The sequence below is a fragment of the Mauremys reevesii genome, linkage group 9, assembly GCF_016161935.1.
Source record: "Mauremys reevesii isolate NIE-2019 linkage group 9, ASM1616193v1, whole genome shotgun sequence".
Classification (NCBI taxonomy): domain Eukaryota; kingdom Metazoa; phylum Chordata; order Testudines; family Geoemydidae; genus Mauremys; species Mauremys reevesii.
Genome location: NC_052631.1, coordinates 43,108,897 through 43,134,717, shown reverse-complemented (window position 1 = coordinate 43,134,717; position 25,821 = coordinate 43,108,897). Strand labels below are relative to the sequence as shown.

General features: G+C 44.0%; 1 protein-coding gene across 8 annotated transcripts in view; it reads right to left on the bottom strand.

Annotated features, from left to right (window-relative positions):
* The window catches only part of LOC120371739 (glypican-5-like), a 627,960-nt gene that overhangs the window by 444,137 nt on the left and 158,002 nt on the right, over positions 1-25,821 (bottom strand). For all 8 annotated transcript variants that reach the window (XR_005584553.1, XM_039487907.1, XM_039487906.1 and 5 more), the window contains exon 3: positions 18,854-19,548. Coding sequence is in view for 7 of the 8 variants with exons in the window: in XM_039487907.1 (XP_039343841.1) it covers positions 18,854-19,548 (695 nt within the window). In the remaining variant the exon portion in view is untranslated. The remainder of the gene's footprint in view (positions 1-18,853; positions 19,549-25,821) is intronic.

Genomic DNA, 25,821 nt, shown 5'->3' with positions numbered 1-25,821 from the left:
CCTTCATTATTATGAATTCACTCAGCGCAAAGTTACTTTATTCACAGTACTGCCATTTCCTCTTCAAACGTATAAAGGTACTATGCAGTCATCTCCTGCTGCTTTATGTTTGGTAGCTTTTTCTCTACACTCATTTTCCTAAAAGTGACTGTTTTGACAACACTATCTTCTCCTAAAATTGTTTTTTCTTTTCTGTCCCAGACCTTCCAAATGACTGTCTCCAAAAATGTTGGGTCCTTTGCTGAATTTGCTTTAAGAAACTTATTTCATTTTTACCTCCAACTTTCTGCCCTCCCGCAGGTTCTGACTCTGTAGCCAAACTAATACCAGTTCTCTAATTCAGGCATTTCAGTCTCTTTGAAAAGAACATGTCCCTTGAGGATAGTGCTGGAAACCAGGAAGAGTTCCTGAGTTCAAATTCCACCTCTGCTGCTGTCTCACTGTGTGGCCTTGGACAAGTCACTTCCCCTCTCTGGGTTTGTCTCTCCATCTGTAAACTGGTGATAATACCTATCTACAGTAAAAACAACGAGGAGTCCTTGTGGCACCTTAGAGACTAACACATTTATTTGGGCATAAGCTTTCGTGGGCTAGAACCCATGCATCTGATGAAGTGGGTTCCAGCCCATGAAAGCTTATACCCAAATAAATTTGTTAGTCACTAAGGTGCCACAAGAACTCCTTGTTGTTTTTGATGATACAGACTAACATGGCTACCACTCTGAAACCTATCTACAGTAAGTACTTCTCAAGGGTGTGAAGCCACCAGGAGGTTGAGTGGGATTGTACATGGGTAACTAGCCTAAGCCACTGCCCGTGGCTCTGCAGTCACACTGCTGTTTTTAGGCACCAGCTTGATCACAGCTAGCCCATGTACATGTATCTGCACTGGGAATTACACCTCCCGGCTGCTGTGTAGATGTACCCTGACTGTGTGTTTGTACAGTGCCATGCACAATGGGGCCTGATCTTTGTGCAGTAGGTGCTATTATACTGCTAATAATGAGTGTGGAAATGCTAAATATTATCAAGATGATAATTCTCAGGCCATGAGCAGTAAGGAGACTTAATGGAATTCATATGCTTAGCTATGTGCTAACAGCAATGAAGCCAGCTCTCTCTATAGTTTCTTTCAGTTTACATATCTCTTTAAACATTAAGAAAACTGCAAGGGCCATCATTTTTCCTCGTCTTTTTCTTCCCCTGACACCTTACAATAGCGCAATGGATAGTGCCCAGTCTGTGATATAGGAATTTTATCTTCTGTAGCTGGATGTGATATATGGTTTATTACACACACACACACACACACACACACACACAGGAGACTTTTTTTCCCCATGTGACACTTGCCTCATTCAGTACACAGGATGAGTGGTGCTCAGTGAATGAGCAGCTATTCAATATATTTTCTCCTCATTGTTCAATGTGTGGCTCCAGGCCTTATTTACTGCACATTATTCAAATCTTGTTCTGAAAACAGAAATAACAATTTCTTCATAGGCTTTTCTGTGGTGCTCATTATTATAGTATCTGAGTACTTCACAAATATTAATAATTTATTTTCACAACACCTCTGTGACATAAGGGTGTTGTATTATTCCCATTTCAAAGATGGGGAACTGAAGCACCGGGATTAAAGTCAAAAGTATCCATTAATTTGGGTGCTCAATTTGACATACCTAGGATTTGATTTTTCAGACTACTTCGCATTATACATAATTTCTATATTCAAAGCACAGTCCTGAAGATGTTGAGTGCTCTGCACTTCTGCAAATCAGACCTCAGAATCTCAGGTCAGGCACCAAGAAATTGAGGAACACATACTTACTGAAAAGTTTGGTTTAAAAGACTTTCCCAGTATCACATAATAACTCTGTGTCAGGTGAAGAATCCAACTCTCCAGAGAAGCGTTCAACTGTAACTTGAAGTTAGACAAATTCAGCCTTGAAATAAGATACACTTTCCTAGCTCTAAGGGTGACTAAACACTGGACCAGCTTACCAAGGGAGGCCGTGGACTAATCTTCTCTCAGAGTCTATAAATAAGATTAAACCTCTTTTTAATGGGTATGTTTTAATCTAGCTTTAGGGAGAAATTCTGCAGCCTATGTGTGCAAGCAGTCAGGCTGGGTGGTCATGGTGATCCCTTCTGGCCATGGAGTCTGCGAGTCCCCCTCTTCATCCCCTTTCTTCATGAGTCATGGGGAGAACAAGAGTGCCTGTATTGCCTTCAACATGCTCTTAATATGTGTAGCTCTGCATTAAGCTAATAACTAAAAGCAAGTCTCACACTTCAAGGCTGCAGCCCATTACCTGCAGGGGTCAGGAAGGAATTTTTGCCCTGATGAACTATTGGCTTGATATATTTTGAGGTGTTCTTCATCTTCCTCTGAATCATCAGAGATTGGTCACTGCTGGAGGTAAGACAACAGACAGGATGGACCAGTGCCCTGAGGTGGTACCAAGAATCCATTCTAGATGCCTGGCTGGTGTCCCCTGCTCACATACTCAGGGTCTAATTGATTGAAAGAATTTTCTCCCTGGTCAGATTGTCAGGACATAGGGAGTTTTTCATCTTCCTCTGCAGCCCGGGTGTGGGTCTGTGACAATCGAGGATCAGACACCCCAACGGGAGAACAGGCAGGTCTGAATCAACTGCCTGTAGACAATGTTATTGTGTATAAAATATGTCAAGGAAGGTCTTCTATGACAGCTTGTAATGGCCTGAACTTGATCATCACTAGGAGATCTGTATACAGGTTATGGATATGAATACAGGCATGTGAATACATATAGAAAATTGTAATTGAATCTATAGTTTAACTACACCATCACCTCATAGCAGTGTTGTGAGGAAATCAGGCAGTAAGGGCACCTCCCAGGCAGGTGTTCACACAATACCGGTCCCAAGCAACTAGCACTGTGCAACCAGGAAGAGACAATGGTAGACCATTCAAGTTAATGGGAAAACACCGAAACAACTTGAAACTGAAAAGAAAACCCCAGTTTGGGAAACCCCCCTGCTCTGTTGTAAACATGAATTACCATAGGCCATGTCTACACTAAAAAAGTAGGTCGACCTAACTTACTTCGCCATGCAGCCAGCACAGTTATTAAATTGCTTGTGTGTGCGCATATTTGGCTTCTTGCGCCAGCAGTTTGCATCCTCACCAGGAGCGCTTGTATTGATTGTACTGTCAGTGTGGGGCATGGTGGGACAGCTCCTGAAAGCCAGTAACAGTCAGTGTATACAATGCCATGTCTATACTGACACTGTGTCAACCTAACTACATTGACATTGACTCTATGCCTCTCGGGGAGGTGGTCTTATTTAATCAGCATAGGGAGGCACTTATGTTGGCAGGAATCGAATTTAAGTGACAACTCTTCCACAGTGAGGCTGACACAAGACAGCTTATGTTGACCTAACCCTGGAATGCAGACCAGGTCATAGCCTGAGAAAAAGGAAAAAACCTGCAAACCCTGTTAAAAGAGAAAGGGTTTGAAGTGAAAGCTATCCAGAAACTGAGAGTCAGCATCTAAGCGGGATGCTGTCTATGAAGCACTGGATCCCCTCTAGGACAGAGGGCATGCTGGGAAACTATTCAGAGGCAATAGGCAACTTGCACTGGAGAAGGGAATTTAGCTACTGGAGAAGTGTTAAGCCTGCGAGGCATCTTTATGGGGTTTTTTTCTGTGTCACTTGTCTGCGTTTGCTTTTCCTTACTAGTTCATCTTTGAATCCATGATTGTTTTATTAAATAAAATTTTTGTTTATTTTTATCCCAAGCAGGTATCTGTTGTGCAAACTATGTGGCATGTGTGTGCCGAAGTGAACTCATAATTGGGTGCAGGTTTCATGCCTTCGGTGGTGATGAACCAGAGGGGGAAAGTCAATGTGGCTGGTAGTTAAGAACTCGGGAAGATGGATTTGGGGAGACTAAGGACCAGAAGGGACTATTGAGGTCACCTTGCAAGAAGAAACTCTCTCAAAATATTAATTTGGCCAAGAAGAGGAGAATTAACTGACTGAAAGCAATAATAATGTCTCCACATATAAATTTGCATATGCCATTATTAAAACATACTTATTTTTTCCTTGATGAACTTTAGTATGATTGGTATTGGGGGGAAATTGACATTACTTACATAGCTCTAAGGGCACAAATGGCAATATAGTTTATTTCAGTGAGAATATATCTTGGTCTACATTCTCTTTTCTATGGGTAATGATGATGCAAAGTTAAGTCATCATGGTGGTAAACATTACACCCACTAATAAGTGTTTGAAAGATGGGGCTCTTATACCACCGCAGTAAATGAAATGTGCATCTACACAGTTCTAGCTTTCTTTCAGAAACCCCAGAAGGGAAATGACATAATGATGTACTTCATGTATGTTCTAGAATTTCTAAATTCTTCCTTGAAGGGTGCTTGCCATGTGAAGTTTTTGCAACCCAGATCCTGTGTAATTCTTTTAGACTGTAGATGAAGCATCATCCATGGACAAATTCTTTTTTTTGTGTGCGTGACTTTTGGATTAAAATCCAAAAATGATTATCACCTTTCACATACAGCCCTGTATATCAGGCATTCTCTCTAGTGATTTCCAGTCTAACAAGACCTTATTTTCCCTTTAATATTTTGGGAAGTAATTAATCTGATCTTAAATGCCTTGCTCACTTGTACAAATTCTATCTGGCTTCTATTCTCTGGGGTAATTAAATTCCCTTTCACCTTCAGGAAAATGTATCACAGATTTTGGGCAGTGACCGCATAGCAGAAGGCAAAGATTTATTTTTATTTGGGCTCTCTTTGTTATCAACCTCATGCATCACTAATCTCCCATGCCTGTCCCTTAATGGTATCATTGACTCTGTGCCAAGGTATTTCTGTTTCCTATGTATTAGAACCTTAGTGCCAATGCCACACTACATCCATCTATGGCAATTTCAAAATTGAAACATTAGCGATGAAGTCATATAAACAGCCAGGTAAATAGATTTTAGAAGAAAGAGAAGACTGATGCACATGTATCTTGGGTTGACATTCTACCCCATCTGTAGGATGAATGTAACTTTTAAAACTACCTAGAAGGGAAGGAGACTAAGGAACCCACCACCACCACCACCACCACTTCTTGTTCTCCTATAAATTATATCTTGCTGTTGATTCTCATTGACATTATTTGCTCATATTTATCTTTCCATCATTTCAAGGCTATACTTTGCTCAGCTTGCGATCGGTTCACAGTCTCTGATCTCATACGCTCAATTGCACAATCTGCTGACTGGGCCACCACCTCTATGAACTGATGTCCACCTGCAAGTGACTGGAGAGATGTGGGGTACAACAGGAACGAATGTCCACTGGGGAACATGGAAAGCCCAGTTCACTAGCTAAATGCTCACTTTACTTTCTTTCCTTAAATCACCCCCTCAGGAACCGGTGCCTAAAACAACTTTCACCTCCCACCCTTGCTTGGAGCAACAGGAGAAGATTGTTAACTTCTCTTTCAAGAAAGTAAAGAAACACTACTGAAATGATTAGCCCAAACCAGGCACATCCTTGTTTCACTACAAGATCTTCACTTCTCCCCTTCTGTCACTGCTGAAGTCAACCCAATCTCATCTAAAATACACCCAGTCTTCATTAGATCCATTGTCAACCTCAATTATCCACCCCTCCTACTTTCTTACTCTTGTTCACTATGCACCTGACCTAACTCCCGCTGAAGTCAGTGAAAAGTTTCCCGTTGACATTGGATCGACTCCTATATCACCACTATCAACTACTCCATTTTCCACTGGCTCTTTCCCTGACACCTTAAAATTGCCACTTACAGTTCAGAAAAATCCCTCATTTGCTAACTACCATCCTGTCTCCATTCTCATCCCCACCCCCCAGCAAGGTTAGCTCTTTTCTCACAACTCTCCCAGCATAACCTCCCTAGCGACACTCAGCCCCTCTAATTGTGCCTGTCCTTCTCCAGGTGATTAATTAACTCAGTCACAGAGATCCTTCTCATAATATTTGACCTATGATCAGCTCTTGATATTATGATCACACTCCATCAGGCTCTCTGTCAGCTGTTGTTTTCTTTAGTACAACACAGCAAATACAATTTGGCAGATCCTCAGAGGGAGTAGATCAGTAGAGCTACACTGAAGTCAATGGAGCTATGGCTGTTTGTGTCACCTTAGAATCTCATCCAATCTCTCTCCTATTTCAGGTATTAAAGTAGTGATAAGAAGAAAATACCCAAGTATCCATATAAAATCTTTATGAAGCACAAAGAACAATCCAGACATAGGAATATGCGTCTTTCCCACATTCTATCAACTTCCTCTTTCTAAAAATAAACCTAATATAGCTGTACAAATCAACATTTTTGAATCTTGGATTTTAAGACCCTGATCCTACAAAGAAAACCTTAAGGGTGGACCCATGAGCCTATGCACAGGACTCTGAAATGAATAACTAGATCCAATAAATCCACATTATTTCAATTTTACAATGACACTCTATGGGCAAAAACCTGCACTCCTTACGAAGGGCTTGGTCTTCCATGCTACTGAATGCTTTTGCAAGAAGTGAAGAGCCAAAGCACTGACACCCAGCTGTGGCCACCCCACACAAGATCTGAAGGGGTTAAGGTGGCCAGGTAAGCCAATTAAGTGCCCAGGCTGCACCTTGAGGAGGTCCCAGGCAGCAGAGATTAATTAGAGAGGAGGCTCAGGTGGACAGGAACAGGAGGTGCCCACATAAAGCCCAGTATCTTAGGCCTGGTCTACACTAGGACTTTAATTCGAATTTAGCAGCGTTAATTCAAATTAACTGTGCACCCGTCCACACCAGGAAGCCATTTAATTCGACACAGAGGGCTCTTTAGTTCGAATTCTGTACTCCTCCCCGACGAGGGGAGTAGCGCTAAATTCGACATGGCCATGTCGAATTAGGCTAGGTGTGGATGCAAATCGAACTTAGTAGCTCCGGAAGCTATCCCACACTGCACCACTCTGTTGACGCTCTGGACAGCAGTCCGAGCTTGGATGCTCTGACCAGCCACACAGGAAACAACCCGGGAAAATTTGAATTCCTTTTCCTGTCTGGGCACTTTGAATCTCATGTCCTGGTTGGACATCGGGGCGAGCTCAGCAGCACCGGCAACGATGCAGTGCTCTCCTGCAGAGGAGTCCAGGCAATCCCAGAATAGAAAGAGGTCCCCAGCATGGACTGACCGGGAAGTCTTGGATCTGATCGGTGTGTGGGGCGATGAGTCTATGCTTTCGGAGCTGCGCTCCAACAAACGGAATGTGAAGACCTATGAGAAGGTCTCCAAAGCCATGACAGACAGAGGATACAGCCGGGATGCAATGCAGTGCCGCGTGAAAGTCAAGGAGCTGAGACAAGCTCCATAAAATCAAAGCGGCAAACGGACGCTCCGGAGCCCAGCCCCAGACATGCCGCTTCTACGAGGCACTGCATGCCATTCTCGGTGGGTCTGCCACCACTGCCCCACCAGTGTGCGTGGACTCTGACAAAGGGATAGTGTCGACGGCCAGTTCCTCATCGACGTTCGCAGATGGGGAAGATGAGGAAGGAGATGAGGAGGGGGAGGCAGTCGACAGCGCTTACAACGCAGATTTCCCCGACAGCCAGGATCTCTTCATCACCCTCACTGAGATCCCCTACCAACCCTCCGCAGCCATTACCACGGATCCTGAATCAGGAGAAGGATCAGTCGGTAAGTGCTTTAAACATGTAAACTTTTATTATTAATGGAACAGGAAAATAGACTAGGCGAACAGAAGGTCTACATGCAGGGGAATGGAACAGGAATCGTCCGTGGAGATCTCCACGAAGCTCTCCTGGAGGTAGTCGAAAAGCCTATGGAGGAGGTTCCTGGGGAGAGCTGGCTTATTGGCTGCTCCGAGGTAGCACACTTTTCCGCACCACGCTCTCAGCTGGTACTCCGGGACCAGTGCCTTGACAAGCATCGCAGCATAGGGCCCTGGCTTGTGCTGGCTTTCATTCAGCATGCGCTCCCTGTCTCTCCATGACACCCTCCTCAGGGTGATCTCGCGCGCAGACTCCTGCATGGAAGTAGAGTGATTTGTGTACTATTACTATTGGTAGTGCTTCACTGTTCCTTAGAACAACAAGAAGCGTCACTTTAGAGCCACGTGCTGGAGGCTACAGAGTGGCAGCATACAGGGATCTTTTCCAAGGGAAAACCGCGAGGGGGTGGAACAGGGGCAGAGTTTATGCTTTCAGGATTGCCTGCAGCAAGAGGACAGAGCTGGACATTGACTTTTAAGCAGCCAAAAGCCTTTGGCTTACCATGCCTGGCTGCTCCACGGATTCAGCTTTCCTGCCCCACTTATCTGGTCTGCAGTGCAATACCCCAGGCAATGAAAGCGAATGCAGAGAAATCGAACTTTCCCTGAGTGAGTGCTCAGGAGATAGGTGCCATCCATGGTCTGGTTCACAGGCAATGAATAGACTATGTTTCATTTTTAAGAAAAGGCATCTTTGTAAGCAATTCACTCCCTTTTCCCCCTCACACAGCTGCAACAGTATCCCGACCTGCTCCACCATGCCCCTCACAGAGGCTGGCGCAGATTAGGAGTCGTAAGAAAAGGACCCGGGACGAGATGTTTGCAGAACTTATGGGCTGCTCCAGAGCAGAAGAGGACCAGCAGAGCCAGTGGAGGGAGAACCTCACACAGCAGCAGCGCTCACACAGCGAACGGGAGGACAGATGGCGTCAGGAAGACCAGCAGGCAACTCAAACGCTGCTTGGACTACTGAGGGAGCAAACGGACACGCTCAGGCGCCTTGTCGATGTTCTGCAGGACCGCAGGCAGGAGGACAGAGCCCCCCTGCACTGTGTCTGCAACCGCCCTCCCCCACCACACACTCCAATACCCACCTCTCCCAGAATAACAAGAAGGAGGGGCACCAAGGGCCGTGAAAACTGTCACTGCACCACAGCGGACTGCTATATTACCCAAAAGTTCACAGTCCCTAGATTTTGAAAAGTTCTCACCTTTACTGTGTTGTCAAGTATTAAAAGTAGTTTGCTGTTAATTACTGTTTCTGTCATGTTTGTTTGCTGAAGACTTTCTGTGAAGGGGGGAGAGGGGTTTGGTAATTGCATAGGACAGTCACCAGGAACAGGGTACAGACATGGGGGCAGGATCAACGGCAGGTTACTCACTGAGTGCAGTCACTAGGCACCCTGGTCAGTCTGTGAGGTGTTTTTAATGTTCTGTTCATAGGCGGCAGGTGCCCTGCTCCAGGTATACTTGGAGGTGGGTCTCTCCCCCGGCCCAGCCTGGATCAGGCCCTGGCCCACGTGGGTCTCCCCCCGCCCCATCAATTCCCTGCCTGGAGCAGGTCCCAGAGCCCACCTGCCACCCCTCCCCCGGCGTGTCGTCTCCCCCCACCCCGCGCAGCGTCCCTACCTGACAGTAGAGCGGCTACCGGCACAAATGCTGTCTGCCGCCCCAGGGTACTAGCGCCTGCCATCCACAAATGGTAAGGCAGGTTGCCATCACCCTGCCCTTCTACCGTTGCCCTGAGCCTCCACAATGCCCCAAACCCTCAGCCCCAGCCACAGCCCGCAATCCCCTACGCCTCCTCCCCCTTCCCACACACCCCTCACCCCTTCCTACGCCCCCACTCCCAGCCCTGAGGCTGCACCCAAACTCCGTCCCAAAGCCTACACCCCTCACCCCTTCCTGCACACCCACCTGTAACCGTCCTCCCCCCAGAGACCGCTGTAGGAGCAGTAGGCTATCATTCCTAGAGTCTAGAAGCGGTCTCTACATCACTACACACCCTACCCACCACAGTCCGCGTCCCTGTTTCAACCCTTTGACGCGAAATCATTATTAAAGAAAAGGTTTTTAAATAACAATGCTCCATTACCTTTATTTTTACATGTGTGTTGGAAGGGGGCAAACGGGGTGAACGGGGTATGAGACTGCAGAGGAGAGTCAACAGTAAATGGGTAAAGAAACAGGGGCAGGTTCAGCTTCTCTGTAAAGCAACTGGACAGTCATAGGTTACCCTGCTCTGAGAAACCTAGCTTTCAAAGCCTCCCGGATGCACCGCGCTTCCCGCTGGGATCTTCTAATGGCACGGGTGTCTGGCTGAGCGTAATCTGCAGCCAGGTGATTTGCCTCAACCTCCCATCCTGCCATAAAGGTCTCCCCCTTGCTCTCACAGAGATCGTGGAGCACACAGCAAGCTGCAATAACAATGGGGATATTGTTTTCGCTGAGATCTGAGCGAGTCAGTAAGCTCCACCATCTCCCCTTGAGACGTCCGAAAGCACACTCCACCACCATTCTGCACTTGCTCAGCCGGTAGTTGAAGAGTTCCTTCTCACTGTCCAAGGCGCCTGTATAGGGCTTCATGAGCCAGGGCATTAGCGGGTAGGCTGGGTCCCCGAGGATCACTGTAGGCATCTGCACATCCCCAACAGTTATTTTGTGGTCCGGGAAGAAACTACCTGCCTGGAGGCGTTTAAACAGACCAGAGTTCCTGAACACACGCGCGTCATGAACCTTGCCCGGCCACCCGACGTTGATGTTGGTAAAGCGTCCCCTATGGTCCACCAGTGCTTGCAGCACCATTGAAAAGTAGCCCTTTCGGTTAATGTACTGGCTGGCCTGGTGGTCCGGTCCCAGGATAGGGATGTGAGTCCCATCTATAGCCCCACTGCAGTTTGGGAATCCCATCGCGGCGAAGCCAGCTATGACGACCTGGACGTTTCCCAGGGTCACTACCTTCGAGAGCAGGAGTTCAACGATTGTGTTGGCTACTTGCATCACAGCAACCCCCACAGTAGATTTGCCCACGCCAAAGTGGTTCGCTACTGACCGGTAGCTGTCTGGCGTGGCAAGTTTCCAGAGGGCTATGGCCACTCGCTTCTGCACTGTCAGGGCTGCTCGCATCCTGGTGTCCTTGCGCTTCAGGGCAGGGGACAGCAAGTCACACAGTTCAAGGAAAGTGCCCTTACGCATCCTGAAGTTTAGCAGGCACTGTGATTCATCCCAGACCTGCAGCACTATGCGGTCCCACCAGTCCGTGCTTGTTTCCCGGGCCCAGAATCGCTGTCCCATAGCATGAACATGACCCAGTGCCACCATGATCTCCACAGCGTGGCGTCCCGTGCTTTCTGACAGGTCTGTACCAGTCTGAGACTTCATGTCCTCACCACGCTGCCGTTGCCGCCTCGCCCGATTTCTCAGCATCTGACTGTTGAAGAGGTGTACGATAAGTTGCGAGGAGTTGACAACGGCCATAAGTGCAGCGATGATCACAGCGGGCTGCATGATCGCAGTGGAGTGCTGTGGCGTCCGCGCTGTCACTTATAACAGGAAAAGTGCGCAAACTGATTTCCCGCCGGCGGAAGTGACGGTTGAATGCTGACAGTTACCAAGGACCACCCTCGACACAGTTTTCACCCCCAGCATGCATTGGGGGGAAATCCCAGAATTCCAATGGGCAGCGGGGAGTGCGGGAACTGTGGGATAGCTTCCCACAGTGCACCGCTTCCAAAGTCGACGTTTGCCCCGTTACTGTGGACTCACACAGTCGAATTAGTGTATTTAGTGTGGATACACAAATTCGACTTCATAAGGTCGATTCCACAAATTCGACTTAAGTTGATTCGAAATAGTCTTGTAGTGTAGACATACCCTGAGAGCAGCTGAGGGCTGAAGGGAAGTAGATAGGTGAAGGGAGCTGTGTTTGGGACTATGGAGTGTCTGTAGTCACTCCCTGAGAAGAGGGAGTTTGGCTGGCAAACTCAGAGAGGGGGGAAGCCAGGAAGGTAGGCAAGGCTCAGGGGAAAAGCAGTAAAGCACAGGATAGTGCAGACCGTGGCTGCTGATCAGAGGATCCCTGAGCTGGAACTGGAGTAGAGGGTGTGCCTACTAGCCACTGGTGAAGTAGCACAGGCCAGGCAGAGGAGAGTGGAGTACCTGAGAAAGTTTCTTCCAAAAGACCTTGATACCCTGGAAGGGTAGGACCATAGTGGAGTGAGAGGGGCCGCAGAGTGAGCGAGGACAATGGGGGGACTAGACCATCAGAGGACGGCACAGCCCCTGGAAGGAGCTAATCCTCGGAGTGGCCAAGAGAAGGTGTCCATAGTGGTGAGAGGATCCTGTGACACCAGCACTCAGCATTTGCCCAACACTTATGCAGAGAGGTTTGTAGGTAGCATAGGGAAACATGCTTGGTGCTCAGCAATGTGAACAAACCTGTTGACCTCACCGGCAAGCTTCTCAAAAGGCATAAAGAGCATTAGGTGTCCAAATCCCATTGAAAATCAATGGGAGCTGGGCTCCTAACTCATTTGTGCCTTTGCACCAATGAAATGAGCAGTGATGAGTAGCAGCATTAGAAGTTGTAGGGTTTTTTATTATTATTTTAAATGAGAGCTGATATTTTCATGTAGTCACTTGACTCCAGCAGTTGCGGCTTTAAGAAAAACACCAAACATAACAGTTGGCAACTTTGCGATCTTAAGCGCTTAAATGCAATCCAGTGATTGCAAATGATGCACTGACCAGCCTGTTTTAACTTGCTTGGCTGGTTCACTCAAATGTGCTTAATGGCTGCACTTAGAAAAATCTGAGAATTGGGCAGCCAGCCATGAGAGCCAGCCACTGGCACAGAAATGTGTCCAAGGGCTCTAAGAAAACACTATATTCACAGCAAGCAGCTCACTACTTCCCAAGATCGATGAGACACTGAGTCCTTGCCAGCCCACCAGCCTGCAATGCCCACCTTATTGGATTGTGAACAGAAAAGCCACCATGGCTCAGCAGCCTGACCCATGAATGCTACAACACATTACTTATCAGCATTCACACAGGATCAAGCTGTCAGGCAAAGCTTCTATTGACGTCAATAGGTGTTTTGCCTGAGATCAGTGGGAGTTTTGCCTGTGTAGAGACTGCAGAACTTTGCCCTAGACAAATTTTACATTTCTAAAGGTTGTCAAATATTTTCTACTTCTATTTTCAACTCCTGAATATTAACAGAACTCTCCATTAAACTGTCCAGCCATACTCAAAGGGCCAGATTGCATTTAGCCCCGTAGAAGGGCATATGTGGGGGACAAAGAATACAAGGAGCCTTAACTCCACAGAACCCTGATCTCCCCTGGCCCAATGATCCCCACACCATGCACCACTCTGCGCCTGCAGGAGGGAGTCTGACTCCTGGTCAGAGTTAATACTTTCTTGGGCAATACATGAATTGATGCAGATGAAGGATATATCTGTTTTTGTTTATTATCTACACAGATTCTATTAACTTCGACAGAGATGACAGAGAAAGACAGTACCATCTTTCAGAACTCCAGGTCAAACCTCCAGCTGGGCAAATTCTCCCATGTCCACATGCTGCATTTAACCTGTGTAGCCTAAGTCCATCCCAGCCCTAAAATCCCTTTGTCTGAGACAGTGTGTGGTAGGTCCCATCTGGGTCCCATGAGGTCCATGAGTGATTGGTCCTGGGACCCACCTGGGCAGCTGCATCCCAACCTCCTTCTTCCACAGTGGTTCTACAGTAAGCAAACACACACAAGGGTCTGTGGTCAAGCACAGCATGTTCATCTGGGCAAAAATCTATCTATACTATACTTATATGGTCTCTATCACTGTAGTATCTGAGCACTCCACAATCCTCATAGTATTTATCCTCTCAGCATTCCTGTGAGATATCAAGTGCTATTATCCCCTTTTTACAAATGGGGAACTAAGGCACAGTGAAACTAAGTGGCTTGCCCAAGGTCTCACAGGAAGTCTAAGGAGGAACAAGGAATTGAACCTGGCTTTCCCAAGACCTAAGCTAGTATTCTAACCACTGGACCATCCTTCCATTCAGACCCAGCTGCAACTGAGAGAAGGATAAGTAGTGGTAATCTGGAAGGAAAGTGAGCAGACTCAAGACAAAAGCAAATGCTGATGTTCTCCTTATACCCCAAAAGGAGAGAACCTTTAAATTACTACTACCCTACTACTATACACTTTCAATTCATAAGCCTTTAGCAAATATTCTCTTCCCTGCCAAAAATATTATATCAGACTGAACACTCCAAAGGTGATGTGCAGAAAGATCAAAAAAAGGCATAAGGTCGAATTCACTCTACATCAGTGGAGATGCACTAGGGATGAATTTGTTCCATGAGATTTTAATCTCATTGGCCCCAACTGCAGAATTCTCACTCACCTTGGTGAGCACTTACTCATGAGTCATTCTGGTGGCATCATTTGCAGGTATGAAATGTACATATCGATTTGTATGAGTAACTGTTCACCAATGTGAGGAAGGATTCCACAACCAAGACCCTATCAGCCCCCCACAAACAGCTGCAATACCACCTTAGTTTGATTTATTTCCAAGAATTACTAACCCCAAAATGGATATACAGCAGTGACTGTGGCATCCATTCATCAATGCACAAACATGTGCTTAAGTTTCACTGGAGTAAACAGAACTATGCACGTGCTTAAAATTAAGCATGTGCTTATGCACTTTGCTGAATAGGAATGGACTAAAAGCACGTTTTATGTGCTTTGTTGAAAGCCATTATTTCTTTAATCATCATCTTTTAGGGACAGTGACCTTTTACTGTTAGTGAATATGGGAATTTGGCTTATCCCTGGATAAGCAATGTGTGTACAGTTCCCACAGGTGCCAGTGGTAGCATGCATTTCAGTCCTGCTTCACCTTAATTAGCATTTTGTTCAGGGGTACCTTTCTTCCACCTTGCAGGAAATAATAAAAATGTACTGATGCATGAAATACAAGGACTGTACCACACAACTAAGGTTGATTTTATGTATTAAAAAAAAAAGTCTCAAGCTTTAGAATGCAAAAACAAAAGGGAAGCGGAGGGAGAAGAGGAAACCCTCAGTCAAAGTGATATCAAGAGTACAAGCTAGGGCTACATATCTGGCACCATGATGCAGTCAGCATTCCTTTCAATATGACACACAATTAGATTCCAGCAGACGAAACAGAAAATAATGATTATGATTGCTGATGCTGCAGCCCATGGCAGACTCGCATTAGTTTAAGTAGCTGGGTGTATGCCAGCCTCATTGCACAAATGGCACTGCCTGTTCTGTAGGAATCTGAAGAGAAAGAGTACAAATAGCTTAACGGTGACCTGTCACACATGCCATCCAGGTGAATCCGACAAGTCTTTCGGCTGTAATGGACCAGATCACTATAGGCCAGTCTCAAGGAAGTTACATACCATTCATGAAAATAGATTTTTTTTTCTTACACATATGAAATAAGTTTCTCTTGAGCAAAAAGTATAGTAAGCACTTTATTGGTTTACTTATCCCTTTCCCCACATGGTAAAGAATAGCCAGCTTTCCCTTATTCATTGTCAATTAGCCAATCAGCTAATATGAAACTTTATTTTTTTAGCATGTAAGCTCCATGGGGCTATTTCAAAAATTGTAAATGTTTTCTAAAAGAGAAGGTGCATTAATTAAGGCTGGCTTAGGATAAGTGAAACTGACTAGTAGTGCTCTGCTTCTGGATTGAGTTTTCCATGGTTAGAGTATTTACTATTGAATGAAGTACTGTGTTTGTTACAGACATTGCTGTCGTAAAAGATCTACATCTCCTGGTTTCCTGAAGCTGAAAAATAAACTGCCTAAATATGAAATGATCACTACATTGTGATATAAAAAGGAATGGGTAGTTCATGTACGTACATGAAAGCATGTTTCAAATAAATCAATATAACAGATACAAATACTGTCAGAGCAGCGTAAAGGGGAATGAGTGTATTTGAGGATCAGGCCCCAGGATTCTAATCAGCCATCACACAGCTGGAAGTTCTAAAATTGTAGCCAGAACTCTCGTCCATTTCTTCAGAGAAGCTAGTCTGACTAAAGGAAATAGAGCATAATTGGGCTTAATCTTCTAAATAACGGTTATCCCCTGTAACTAATCATGAAAGTTTTAAACCAATATCAGACTGCATGCTTACTCAAAATACCAGAATGTGCTCTGTCACAGAAATATTATCTTACCCTACAGAAATCTGACAACTAGGGTGACCAGACAGCAAGTGTGAAAAATTGGGATGGGGGTGGGGGGTAATAGGAGCCTATATAAGAAAAAGACCCAAAAATCGGGACTGTCCCTATCAAATCGGGATATCTGGTCACCCTACTGACAACTAAAATGAGTGGAAGACTGAGGATAACATGAACTGCAGTATACTTTTTATCTTCAAAACACAACATTTCTTCTGCTAGCCTAAAGATCAGTCCACGAAATAATAAAGAAAAAGAATACACAGCCTTCTTTGTACACTGAGATTCCCCTAGTGAAAGCAAATGAGAAGATCTTTGAAAAGCAGAATAAAGAATTCCATGTAGTTATCTAGCTGAGGTCATCTGGAAAGTTGAAGGAAAATGTTTAAGTTTAATGAAAGGGAATCATGTATGACTCAGATGAGACACTCACATTAGAATTAACAGAAACTTCCTCAGCCTGAAAGACATTTCAAGGCCCAACTGTGCTTCCACTGAAATCAAAGGTAAAATTCTCATTGACTTCAAGGTGCAAGATAAGACCCTAGATTATATGATATTCACCTGCATTGTGTATTTCCCCCTCCCCAACATTAAACATCAAAATTATAGCATGCTGATTATTGTGCTGACAAATGCAATGCAATATGACATAAAAATGCATGCTAAAATATAATAGTTCCTACAACAAATGCAATGTATGTGTCAAGTCATTTTTTCTGTAATAGTTAGAAAGCCTAAGTTTGCTCTCATTTACCACCTTGGAAGTCAGTGTTGATGTATGGATCTGATTGAGGGGAGATTTTGGTGTATGTACTGTAATTCTCCTAGTGACCAGATGCGCCTCTTATACAATACATGGAAGTATACAAATTATCTTGATCACCGTATCTACCTCTAATGTATCACAACAAGGGCATCAGGATGGAAGAGTGGAATGGGTCTCTAACATGGATAATTTGTTCTTCAAGTATCTGGGGTATGGGTGGGGTTTTTTAAGCATACAATGCCCTATGGTGCTACCATGGACTCATCATCAAATGGAAGGAAGTTCCACAGCTCATGCACACTGCACAAGATGCCTATGAAAACACCATCATGGATCATTTAATGAAACCACACAACCTTGTCCTAATGTTCTGAGTTTATCCTTGTATGCCAAACAGAGCAGCAAATGTCTCCACAAATTCATGATTGAAGAAAGAAAATTCTTGAGCCTGAGACAACATAGACCATAACAATGCCTCTAAGTATATATTAAAGAAATGTTTTAATCATATAGTATATTCTTATTTTTTATATTTTCATTTGTGCTCACTGTCTTGCCTTATCATCAGGGGCAGCTCCAGGCCCCAGCATGCCAAGCGCGTGCTTGGGGCGGCAAGCTGCGGGGGGCGCTCTGCCGGTCGCCATGGGGGCGGCAGGCAGGCCGCCTGCCGCGGCTTGCCTGTGGGAGTTCCACTGGTCCCGTGGCTTCGGCGGACCTCCCGCAGGCATGGCTGTGGGAGGTCCACCGAAGCCGCGGGACCAGCAGACCCTCCACAGGCAAGCCGCGGCAGGCAGCCTGTCTGCCGTGCTTGGGGTGGCGAAATGTCTAGAGCCGCCCCTGCTTATCATCTGTTCAAAATTGAAAATGTTGCTGAATTTGATATCTTTACTATTGCACTAAACTATAAACACTTAAGTTTGCCACACTGGCATGTCCATCTGGCACAAATTTTCCTGGTTTGGAATTGCATTCTTTATGCCTCCCCTTTCTTTAATCTCCCATTTTTTCCCCCCTAAATCATATGGTAAGCCAAGTTCAGCACAGGAATTAACCTTCTAAAGCTCTGCAACTCATTTCCTTCTCACTTGTCCTCAGTATGGTTTCCTTTTCTTCTAAGTCAAGGGGATCAATCTGAATTTTCCTAGATTAGTCTCAACTCTGTTTTGAGCACAGTTGCCACGATTCTTTATTGACGGTGGTGTTGGACTTCATACAAGTGTAGCCAGCTGCATCATTAGTCATTTCAATAATTTCTGGCCCAGTTTTCAACAATTTATCAGAAGGCTTGTCAGTTATGTGTTGCCATTATTTATTGTGTAATTCTAACACCCTCGCTCTGCCTCCCTAATCCTACCAACCATACAAGATGGATCTACTGTCAGCATATTTTTAGCCTTCACTCATGTAAATGTTGTACATTAAATAGCGTTTTTAATAATCTCACTACTCTTCCATTCCCCATCCATTTTCTATTCATTGTCATCATATCATGTTACTGTTTCCTCCCCCACACACATCGTTCTTGGGTTTTTTCTCCTGATAGCTTGATATTTAGTACTAAAGAAAGTGCTCTTAGGAATTCTTAGCAAAAAGAGATAGTTACACTCACAATCCCACTTTCCTAAATACCCCACATTGTAATCTCCCTGTCTTTTTTGTTAAAAAGTCCTCAGTTGGTATGTAACTTCTGCAAATGTTGCTAGGAGTTTTAGCATGCAAATGTGTAGCTGAAGTCCCACCACACATTGATCAGATTTGTAAAGGACTCTAAATTCTCTATTTAGCAAATTCCACAGAAAGTTTACAATTGTCTTAATTTCATTTTAAGTCAATTGCTACTGAATCCCATAGTCATTATCTGTGATATATGCATGTACTATTGACAAAGTTCTTGTTGACTGCCAATTGACACAAAAACATCAAATGATCAGATGTTTATTCATCAAATAAGGAAAGCCAAAAAGTGAACTTCAGAACAATTACGGAGTACTTACTGTGGCAGAGAGTTGTGGCCCATTCAATTGTGCATGCAGGATAGCGTCATTGATTGAATTATTGATTCTCAGAAGTGCAAGTTCCAGATCATGTGACCCAGCCATTTCATTAGTCAGATATTCCAGTGTGGAGATATACTCCCTCCATTGAGTGTCCAGCTCAGACACACTGGCCAAACAGCCTCGCATTACATTTAGACAATATCCCACACAAGGTCTGATTAGTGTCAGTCCTTGGCAATGTGGACAGTACTGCATCTTCACTAGTGCTCTGCTACATTCCTTTGTAAGAGCGGCATGTTCAGTTGTGTTTATCACTTCAATGCCCATATTGAGGGCCTGGTTTAGCATCCTACTTGCCCAAAGAGATTTTGACAGCTCTGTAACCACTTCTTTAGAATAATGTCCAAAGGGGTTTATGTCTTGTCTTGTTAGTCGTAGACATTCGGTATATTCCTCTGATAAATCTATAATTCCAGGGTTTATTAGCCGACTGTAAACCAAAGGAAAGAGACTGTCGAAGAACCGTAAAACTGCATTTTCCACTGTAGTCTCAGCACCCAAAATATACAGAGAGAGGTCTGTAAAAAGTTCTTTGACAGGCTCTGCAGCTTCTTTTGCCATGGTTCTGTAAGCCGTCTCAAACAGGGAGGTTGTGTGATTCTCTGCAAAGCGAAGCAATGACTCAAAGGCCTCTGCAAAACATAGACATGTTAGAGGTTGATAGAAAAGTAGTTTATAACTTACTGATGCACAGGGACAGTGATAATAAAATTATATGACTCTGGCAGATTGCCCCAACAAGATTACCAGATTCTGACTATTTAGTGCCTGATTCGCAGACAATTGAAGTCAATGGAAATATTCCCATTGATTTCAATGGGCTTTGGTTCAAGCCCATGGGCAGTACTTGGCAGGGCAAACCCACACAGCATTAGTAGCTGCAATTGTATGTGGGCAGGTCCATTTGCCACATTTCCAAAGCAACACTCTTTTTGACCAATAAATGACATCTCCAACTTACAATGAACAGTCTGACATTCTAGTAACAAGTACAAGTGAACCAAGAAATTAAGCATCAAATTCCTGAATCAGCAAAAACCCTTTCGATGCAACCTATGTCTTGCTATTATGTGACAGTAAGGCAAGCTGGTAGGATTGCTTTATGATGAAATGCACTGCAATTGTAAGAACCCTGTTCTACAATAATTGCTTTACCATGCAGTATAAGCAATTTTATAATATTTGCATTTAATAAGAGGGAATATTCTTGTTCACTAATTCATAGTATCTTTGTTTTCACACTTTGCTCTCAGTCTTGTCATTCAGCACTCTGTATCATCATCAGAATCAGTGATGAAGCTTTATAATATTAAGTCTAAAAAAACCCAGTTGACAGTAAGAATCACTTAAACAACCAAATATTTCAGTTAATAGAGACTCCCATCTTAGACCACATCTTCACTTCTCAAATATTACCATATTGAAATGACTTGACAAATAATTTAAGAACTCTATGCCATGTGACTAATGCACTCCTTGATACATAACCATTGGCTAGAGCAGGGATCGGCAACCTTTGGCACGTGGCCCGTCTGGGTAAGAACCCTGGCGGTCCGGGCCGGTTTGTTTACCTGCCGCGTCCTCAGGTTCGGCCAATCACGGCTCCTACTGGCCGCGGTTCGCCGCTCCAGGCCAATGGGGACTGCGGGGAGGTGGCGCGGGCCGAGGGATGTGTTGGCCGCTGCTTCCTGCCGTCCCCATTGGCTTGGAGCAGCGAATCATAGCCAGTGGGAGCCGCGATCGGCCGAACCTGTGGACATGGCAGGTAAACAAACCATCCCAGCTCGCCAGGGTTCTTATCCTGGCGAGCCACGTGCCAAAGGTTGCCAATCCCTGGGCTAGTGTTTAAATTGCTTCCCACCTCACATAATCTAACTGCTACCCCCATAGAACTATTGAAATCATACATTGAAAAGACAGAAAAACAAGCCATTTACATCCCTCTAAAGACTATTCAGGTTTATAAAACATACACTTGTAATGATTTGGACTTTTGATGTGAAAAGTGAATATGTACTAGAATGAAGATTAAATAAGAACATAAGAATGGCCATACTGGATTAGACCAAAGATCCATCTTGCCCAGTATCCTGTTTTCTGACAGTGGCCAATGCCAGGTGCCCCAGAGGGAATGATTAAAACAGGTAATCATTAAGCAGTCCATCCTCTGCTCCCATTCCCAGTTTCTGGCAAACAGAGGCTAGCGACACCATCCCTGCCCATCCTGGCTAACAGCCATTGATGGACCTATCATACATGAATGTATCTAGTTCTTTTTGGAACCCTGTGATAGTCTTGGCCTTCACAACATCCTCTGACAAAGAGTTCCACAGGCTGACTGCATTGTGTGAAGAAAGACTTGCTTTTGTTTATTTTAAACCAGATGCCTATTAATTTCATTTGGTGACCCCTAGTTCTTGTGTTATGAGAAGTAGTAAATAACACTTCCTTATTTACTTTCTCCACACTAGTCATGATTTTATAGACCTCTATCATATCCCCCCTTATTCATCTCTTTTCCAAGCTGAAAAGTCCCAGTCTTATTAATCTCTCCTCATATGGAAGCCATTCCAGACCCCTAATCATTGTTGTTACCCTTTTCTGAACCTTTTCCAATTCCAATATACCTTTTTTGAGATGGGGCACCCACATCTGCACAAGTATTCAAGATGTGGGCATACCATGGATTTATATAGAGATAATATGATATTTTCTGCCTTATTATCTATCCCTTTCTTAATTATTCCCAGCATTCTGTTCCCTTTTTTGACTGCTGCTGCTCATTGAATGGATGTTTTCAGAGGACTATCCACAATGACTCCAAGGCCTGGTCTACACTAGGGGGGCAGCTACGTGAATAACGTAGCTGAAGTCGACGTACATAGATCTACTTACCGTACTTGTTTCATACGGTGAGTTGACTGCTGCCGCTCCCCCGTTGACTCTGCCTGCACCTCTCACCGAGCTGGAGTACAGGAGTTGATGGGAGAGTGCTCGGGGATCAATTTATCACATCTAGACTAGATGTAATTAATCAATCCCTGCTAGATTGATCGCTGCCTGCCAATCCAGCCAATAGTGAAGACATACCCCAAGATCTCTTTCTGAGAGCTAATTTAGACTCCATCATTTTATATGTATAGTTGGGATTATGTTGTCTAATGTGCATTATTTTGCATCTATCAACATTGAATTTCATCTGCCATTTTGTTGCCCAGTCACCAAGTTTTGTGAGATCCCTTTGAAGCTCTGCACAGTCTGCTTTGAACTTAACAATCTTGAGTAGTTTTGTATCATCTGCAAGTTTTGCCACCTCCCTGTTGACCCCTTTTATGAATATTCTGAATAGTACTGGTCCAAGTACAGATCCCTGGAGGACACCACTATTTATCTCTCCCCACTCTGAAAACTGAATAAAGCTTGGCATATCAAAAACAACCTTGGATAAGCCTGGGCAGTAGCTCAAAGAGCGCTTGAGAGGTAAACGTTAAAGCTTCTATTTCGCAATGACTAGCGTGCTGCTTCTTGCAGAATAACACCTCACCGGAGGGTTAAAGAATAAAATCAAAGCACAAACTGCTCTTAGGGTATGGCTACGCTACCCACCAGATCGGTGGGCAGCGATCGATTCAGCAGAGATCGATTTATTGTTTCTAGTCTAGACATGATAAATCAGCCCTCAAGCCCTCTCCCGTCGACTCCTGTACTCCACCGCCACAAGAGGCACTGGCAGAGTCAATGGGGGAGCAGCAGCAGTCGACTCACCACAGTGAAGACACCACAGTAAGTCAATCTAAGTACGTCACCTTCAGCTACGTTATTCACAGAGCTGAAGTTGCATAACTTAGATCGATCCCCTTCTCCCCCCGTGTAGACCAGGGCTTACAGAGAGCCCCAGCAGATGAGTAGTGGAGTAATGTAGGTGCAGCTACCACTCTGACAATTACTTTCTCAATATTAACCTCTGCTTGACTTGCCTTTTAGCTGCTGTTTGGGAGGGGGATGGGGAAGGGTTTGGGGAGAAGTTTGCTGCACATCACAACCAAGGAAACAAAATTACATCCAATTACAACAATCTATAGTTGATCTTTTCCCTACATCACTTTATACCAGGGCTGAGGCTCTCGCCTTAACCGATTTATTGGCCTCATCAGAAGCGCGATGTAGTCTGGTAACATTTGGAACAAACTGCAATTTCTCTTATACGGGGGCCTGGCAGAGGTGTAGCCAGGGTGGTATAGGCCAGGATTAACATGCATTTGCAGAACTATGTTGAAAAGCTTGCACAGTGCCTTTCCGTATTATGGCTGCATGTGCTACTACTCCCTCGGTGATTAGACTTGAATGTTCATGACAGCAAAGGGTACTATTTAACTAGGTTGCTAACTCAAGGTGTCCCACAGTACACTGTGTAAATCAGTATTTTAGCCACTATTTTTTAAACCCGGGCTTGTCTTTCATCTGACAGATTGGAACAACTGCATCAGAATCACTCCAGCCATCTTCATGGTATTACAGCAACTAATACCATGGAAGGTTGGTTTTTTTTTTTTAAATCCTAGAACTTAAGAATCCAGCTAGAATTTGGTTTAAAAAGAAAAAGTTCGCTCTCAGGCAGAGCCCTGGTTTGCCAAGTTTCAGCCTGAAGCAGATTTTTACAGCTATGTTTCAAAATGCTACAAATGGGGTTTATAATGGAAATACTGACACAATCTTAACTCTAACATAGTTAACTACATAGCACTGTGCTAATAAAATATATTTTCTTTGCCAAGACACCCCTATTTAATGTGTTTTGTTTGCTTTATTTTATTCTAGTGGAAATCTGAACAGTTTTTATTTGACTGAAACCATTCAAAACAAATATGTTAATAAAAGAAAATGGAAAGCATTAAGGCCCATTTGTGTTCTTTTCTATTAACGATATTGATCCTTATATCTGCAGTATGGGGGGAAAAGGATTGTTCTCCCATGTCATAGCAGCACCGATAGATTCCCACACTGTCACTTTACATAGCTAACCCTTAATCGTGTATTGCAACCATTCTCCAAACAGGACTGAATGAGACATGCTTAAGAGCCAGTCTAAGGCATCCCTAAGAAGTTACAGTTGAATGAAATAGCACCTTTCCTGCCCCTCACCTCTATACCATACCCTTGGCCTTTACAGCATGAAGAACAAAGGACTGAAACCAAAAATCAAGCATCCAGCATGGACACTTCACAACACAAGTACTGACCCAGCAACCTCTTATGCAAGTGCTTAACTAAGCATAGAAGCAGGCTCATTCAAGTCAAAGGAACTGCTCATGGGCTTAAAATTAAGCATGCGTCTAAGACACTGAATGATCCGGGCCATACCCACTATGCTATCAGATCACAACAATGTTGTTTTAAAAATATCTAGGACTAAGTTGTAGTTTTTGTAGCTCAAGCGGTTAAGCCTCTGTTAAAACAACAGTGTATGAAAAATGACAGCAGTGAGTAGAGGGAGATTTTCAAAGTCAGAAAGGGCAAAATGGCATCTAAATCCCATTAAAAGTCAATGGGATTTGAGCACGTAACTCCTCAAATCTCCCCCTGCATCTGCACCTTAAGGGTAAGTTTATGATCAAGGTTAGTAGTGGAATATGTTGACATTGTGCTATGACTATCAATCTGCTTCTAACGTTCACATCATTATTGCCACACAGTCTCATTCTTCTGAAACTGAACTTATTTAACACTGAAATTACCATGTTGACTAGAGGCCGCATTGTACAAGGTGCTGTATAGACAGTAAATGACAATGCCTGCCCCAAGGGTTTCAACTAGTAAAATAGCTTTCACCAGCTTTATTGGGACAGTAGGTTGTTAGCAGATGACAATACACTTTGTTTCTAATCATTTTATTGTGAAAATTCTGCACTCCATAAAAACAAAAATTAAAATGTAATAAGACAGAAATGTTTCTGACAATGCCACTTGTTTCCTAGTGTGATGGGAAGAAAGTCAATTGTAGATCATACCTCCTGGAAACTGAACTGAAATGTGCCAAGTTCACAGTATGAAAAGAATATTTTTGTTCATTTTAGATTTGCGGTGAAGGGCTATAAGTATATTAAATGACATTTGATTCAACGACAACAACAAAAAATGAAAACTGTCACTTTTAGGCACTCAACAATCTTGAAGGAAGGAAATCTGCATGCTTTTTTCCATTGTTATAAAACACTATGAAAGCACTAGATTGGCTGAATAGCCTTAGCCCTCTAATTAAGAATAATGGGGCCTCATGCAGTTGAATGGGTTCTGTAACAATGGACAGTTTCCACTCGGATTGTACAAAGGAAGCAAGCTGACCATCTTGTTTGAAAAGTTTTTAATGATATACTTTTAATTCACTTTGTGGAGTTTGTTGTATGACGTTTAAAAATTACTACAAAGCTTTCCCCTTATCTGAAACAGCGGGTGCTCACTTGTGGAGACTAATAGAAAGTGTTGAGACATTTATAGATTTGCAAAAGATCATTCTAAGCCTGATCCAAAGCTCATTCAAGTCAACAGAAAGATGGACACTGTCAGGCTTTGGATCCACCCCTTTAACAGCAATGTCTAGTTCAACACAATTTTACTAGTCGTTTCTATTATGACAAGAGATGAGCCTGAAGCAAACTCCTGGAATGGAATGCCCCTGAATTTGGGGGACATTCAAATTGACTCAAATTTCATACCTTGGGCCTCTCTCTCATTCTAAAATATACAGGGGAAATTAGCTTTATTTTCAGGTTCATTACCTGCCCATTTCAATTTGAGCCCATGTGAAATGTGAAACTCGGGATGTTTTCAGCCAACTTTTGAATTTTAAAACTATATGAACTCACTGGTGACTATCTAATGAAAGCCAAGCAATGACATCTTCCATG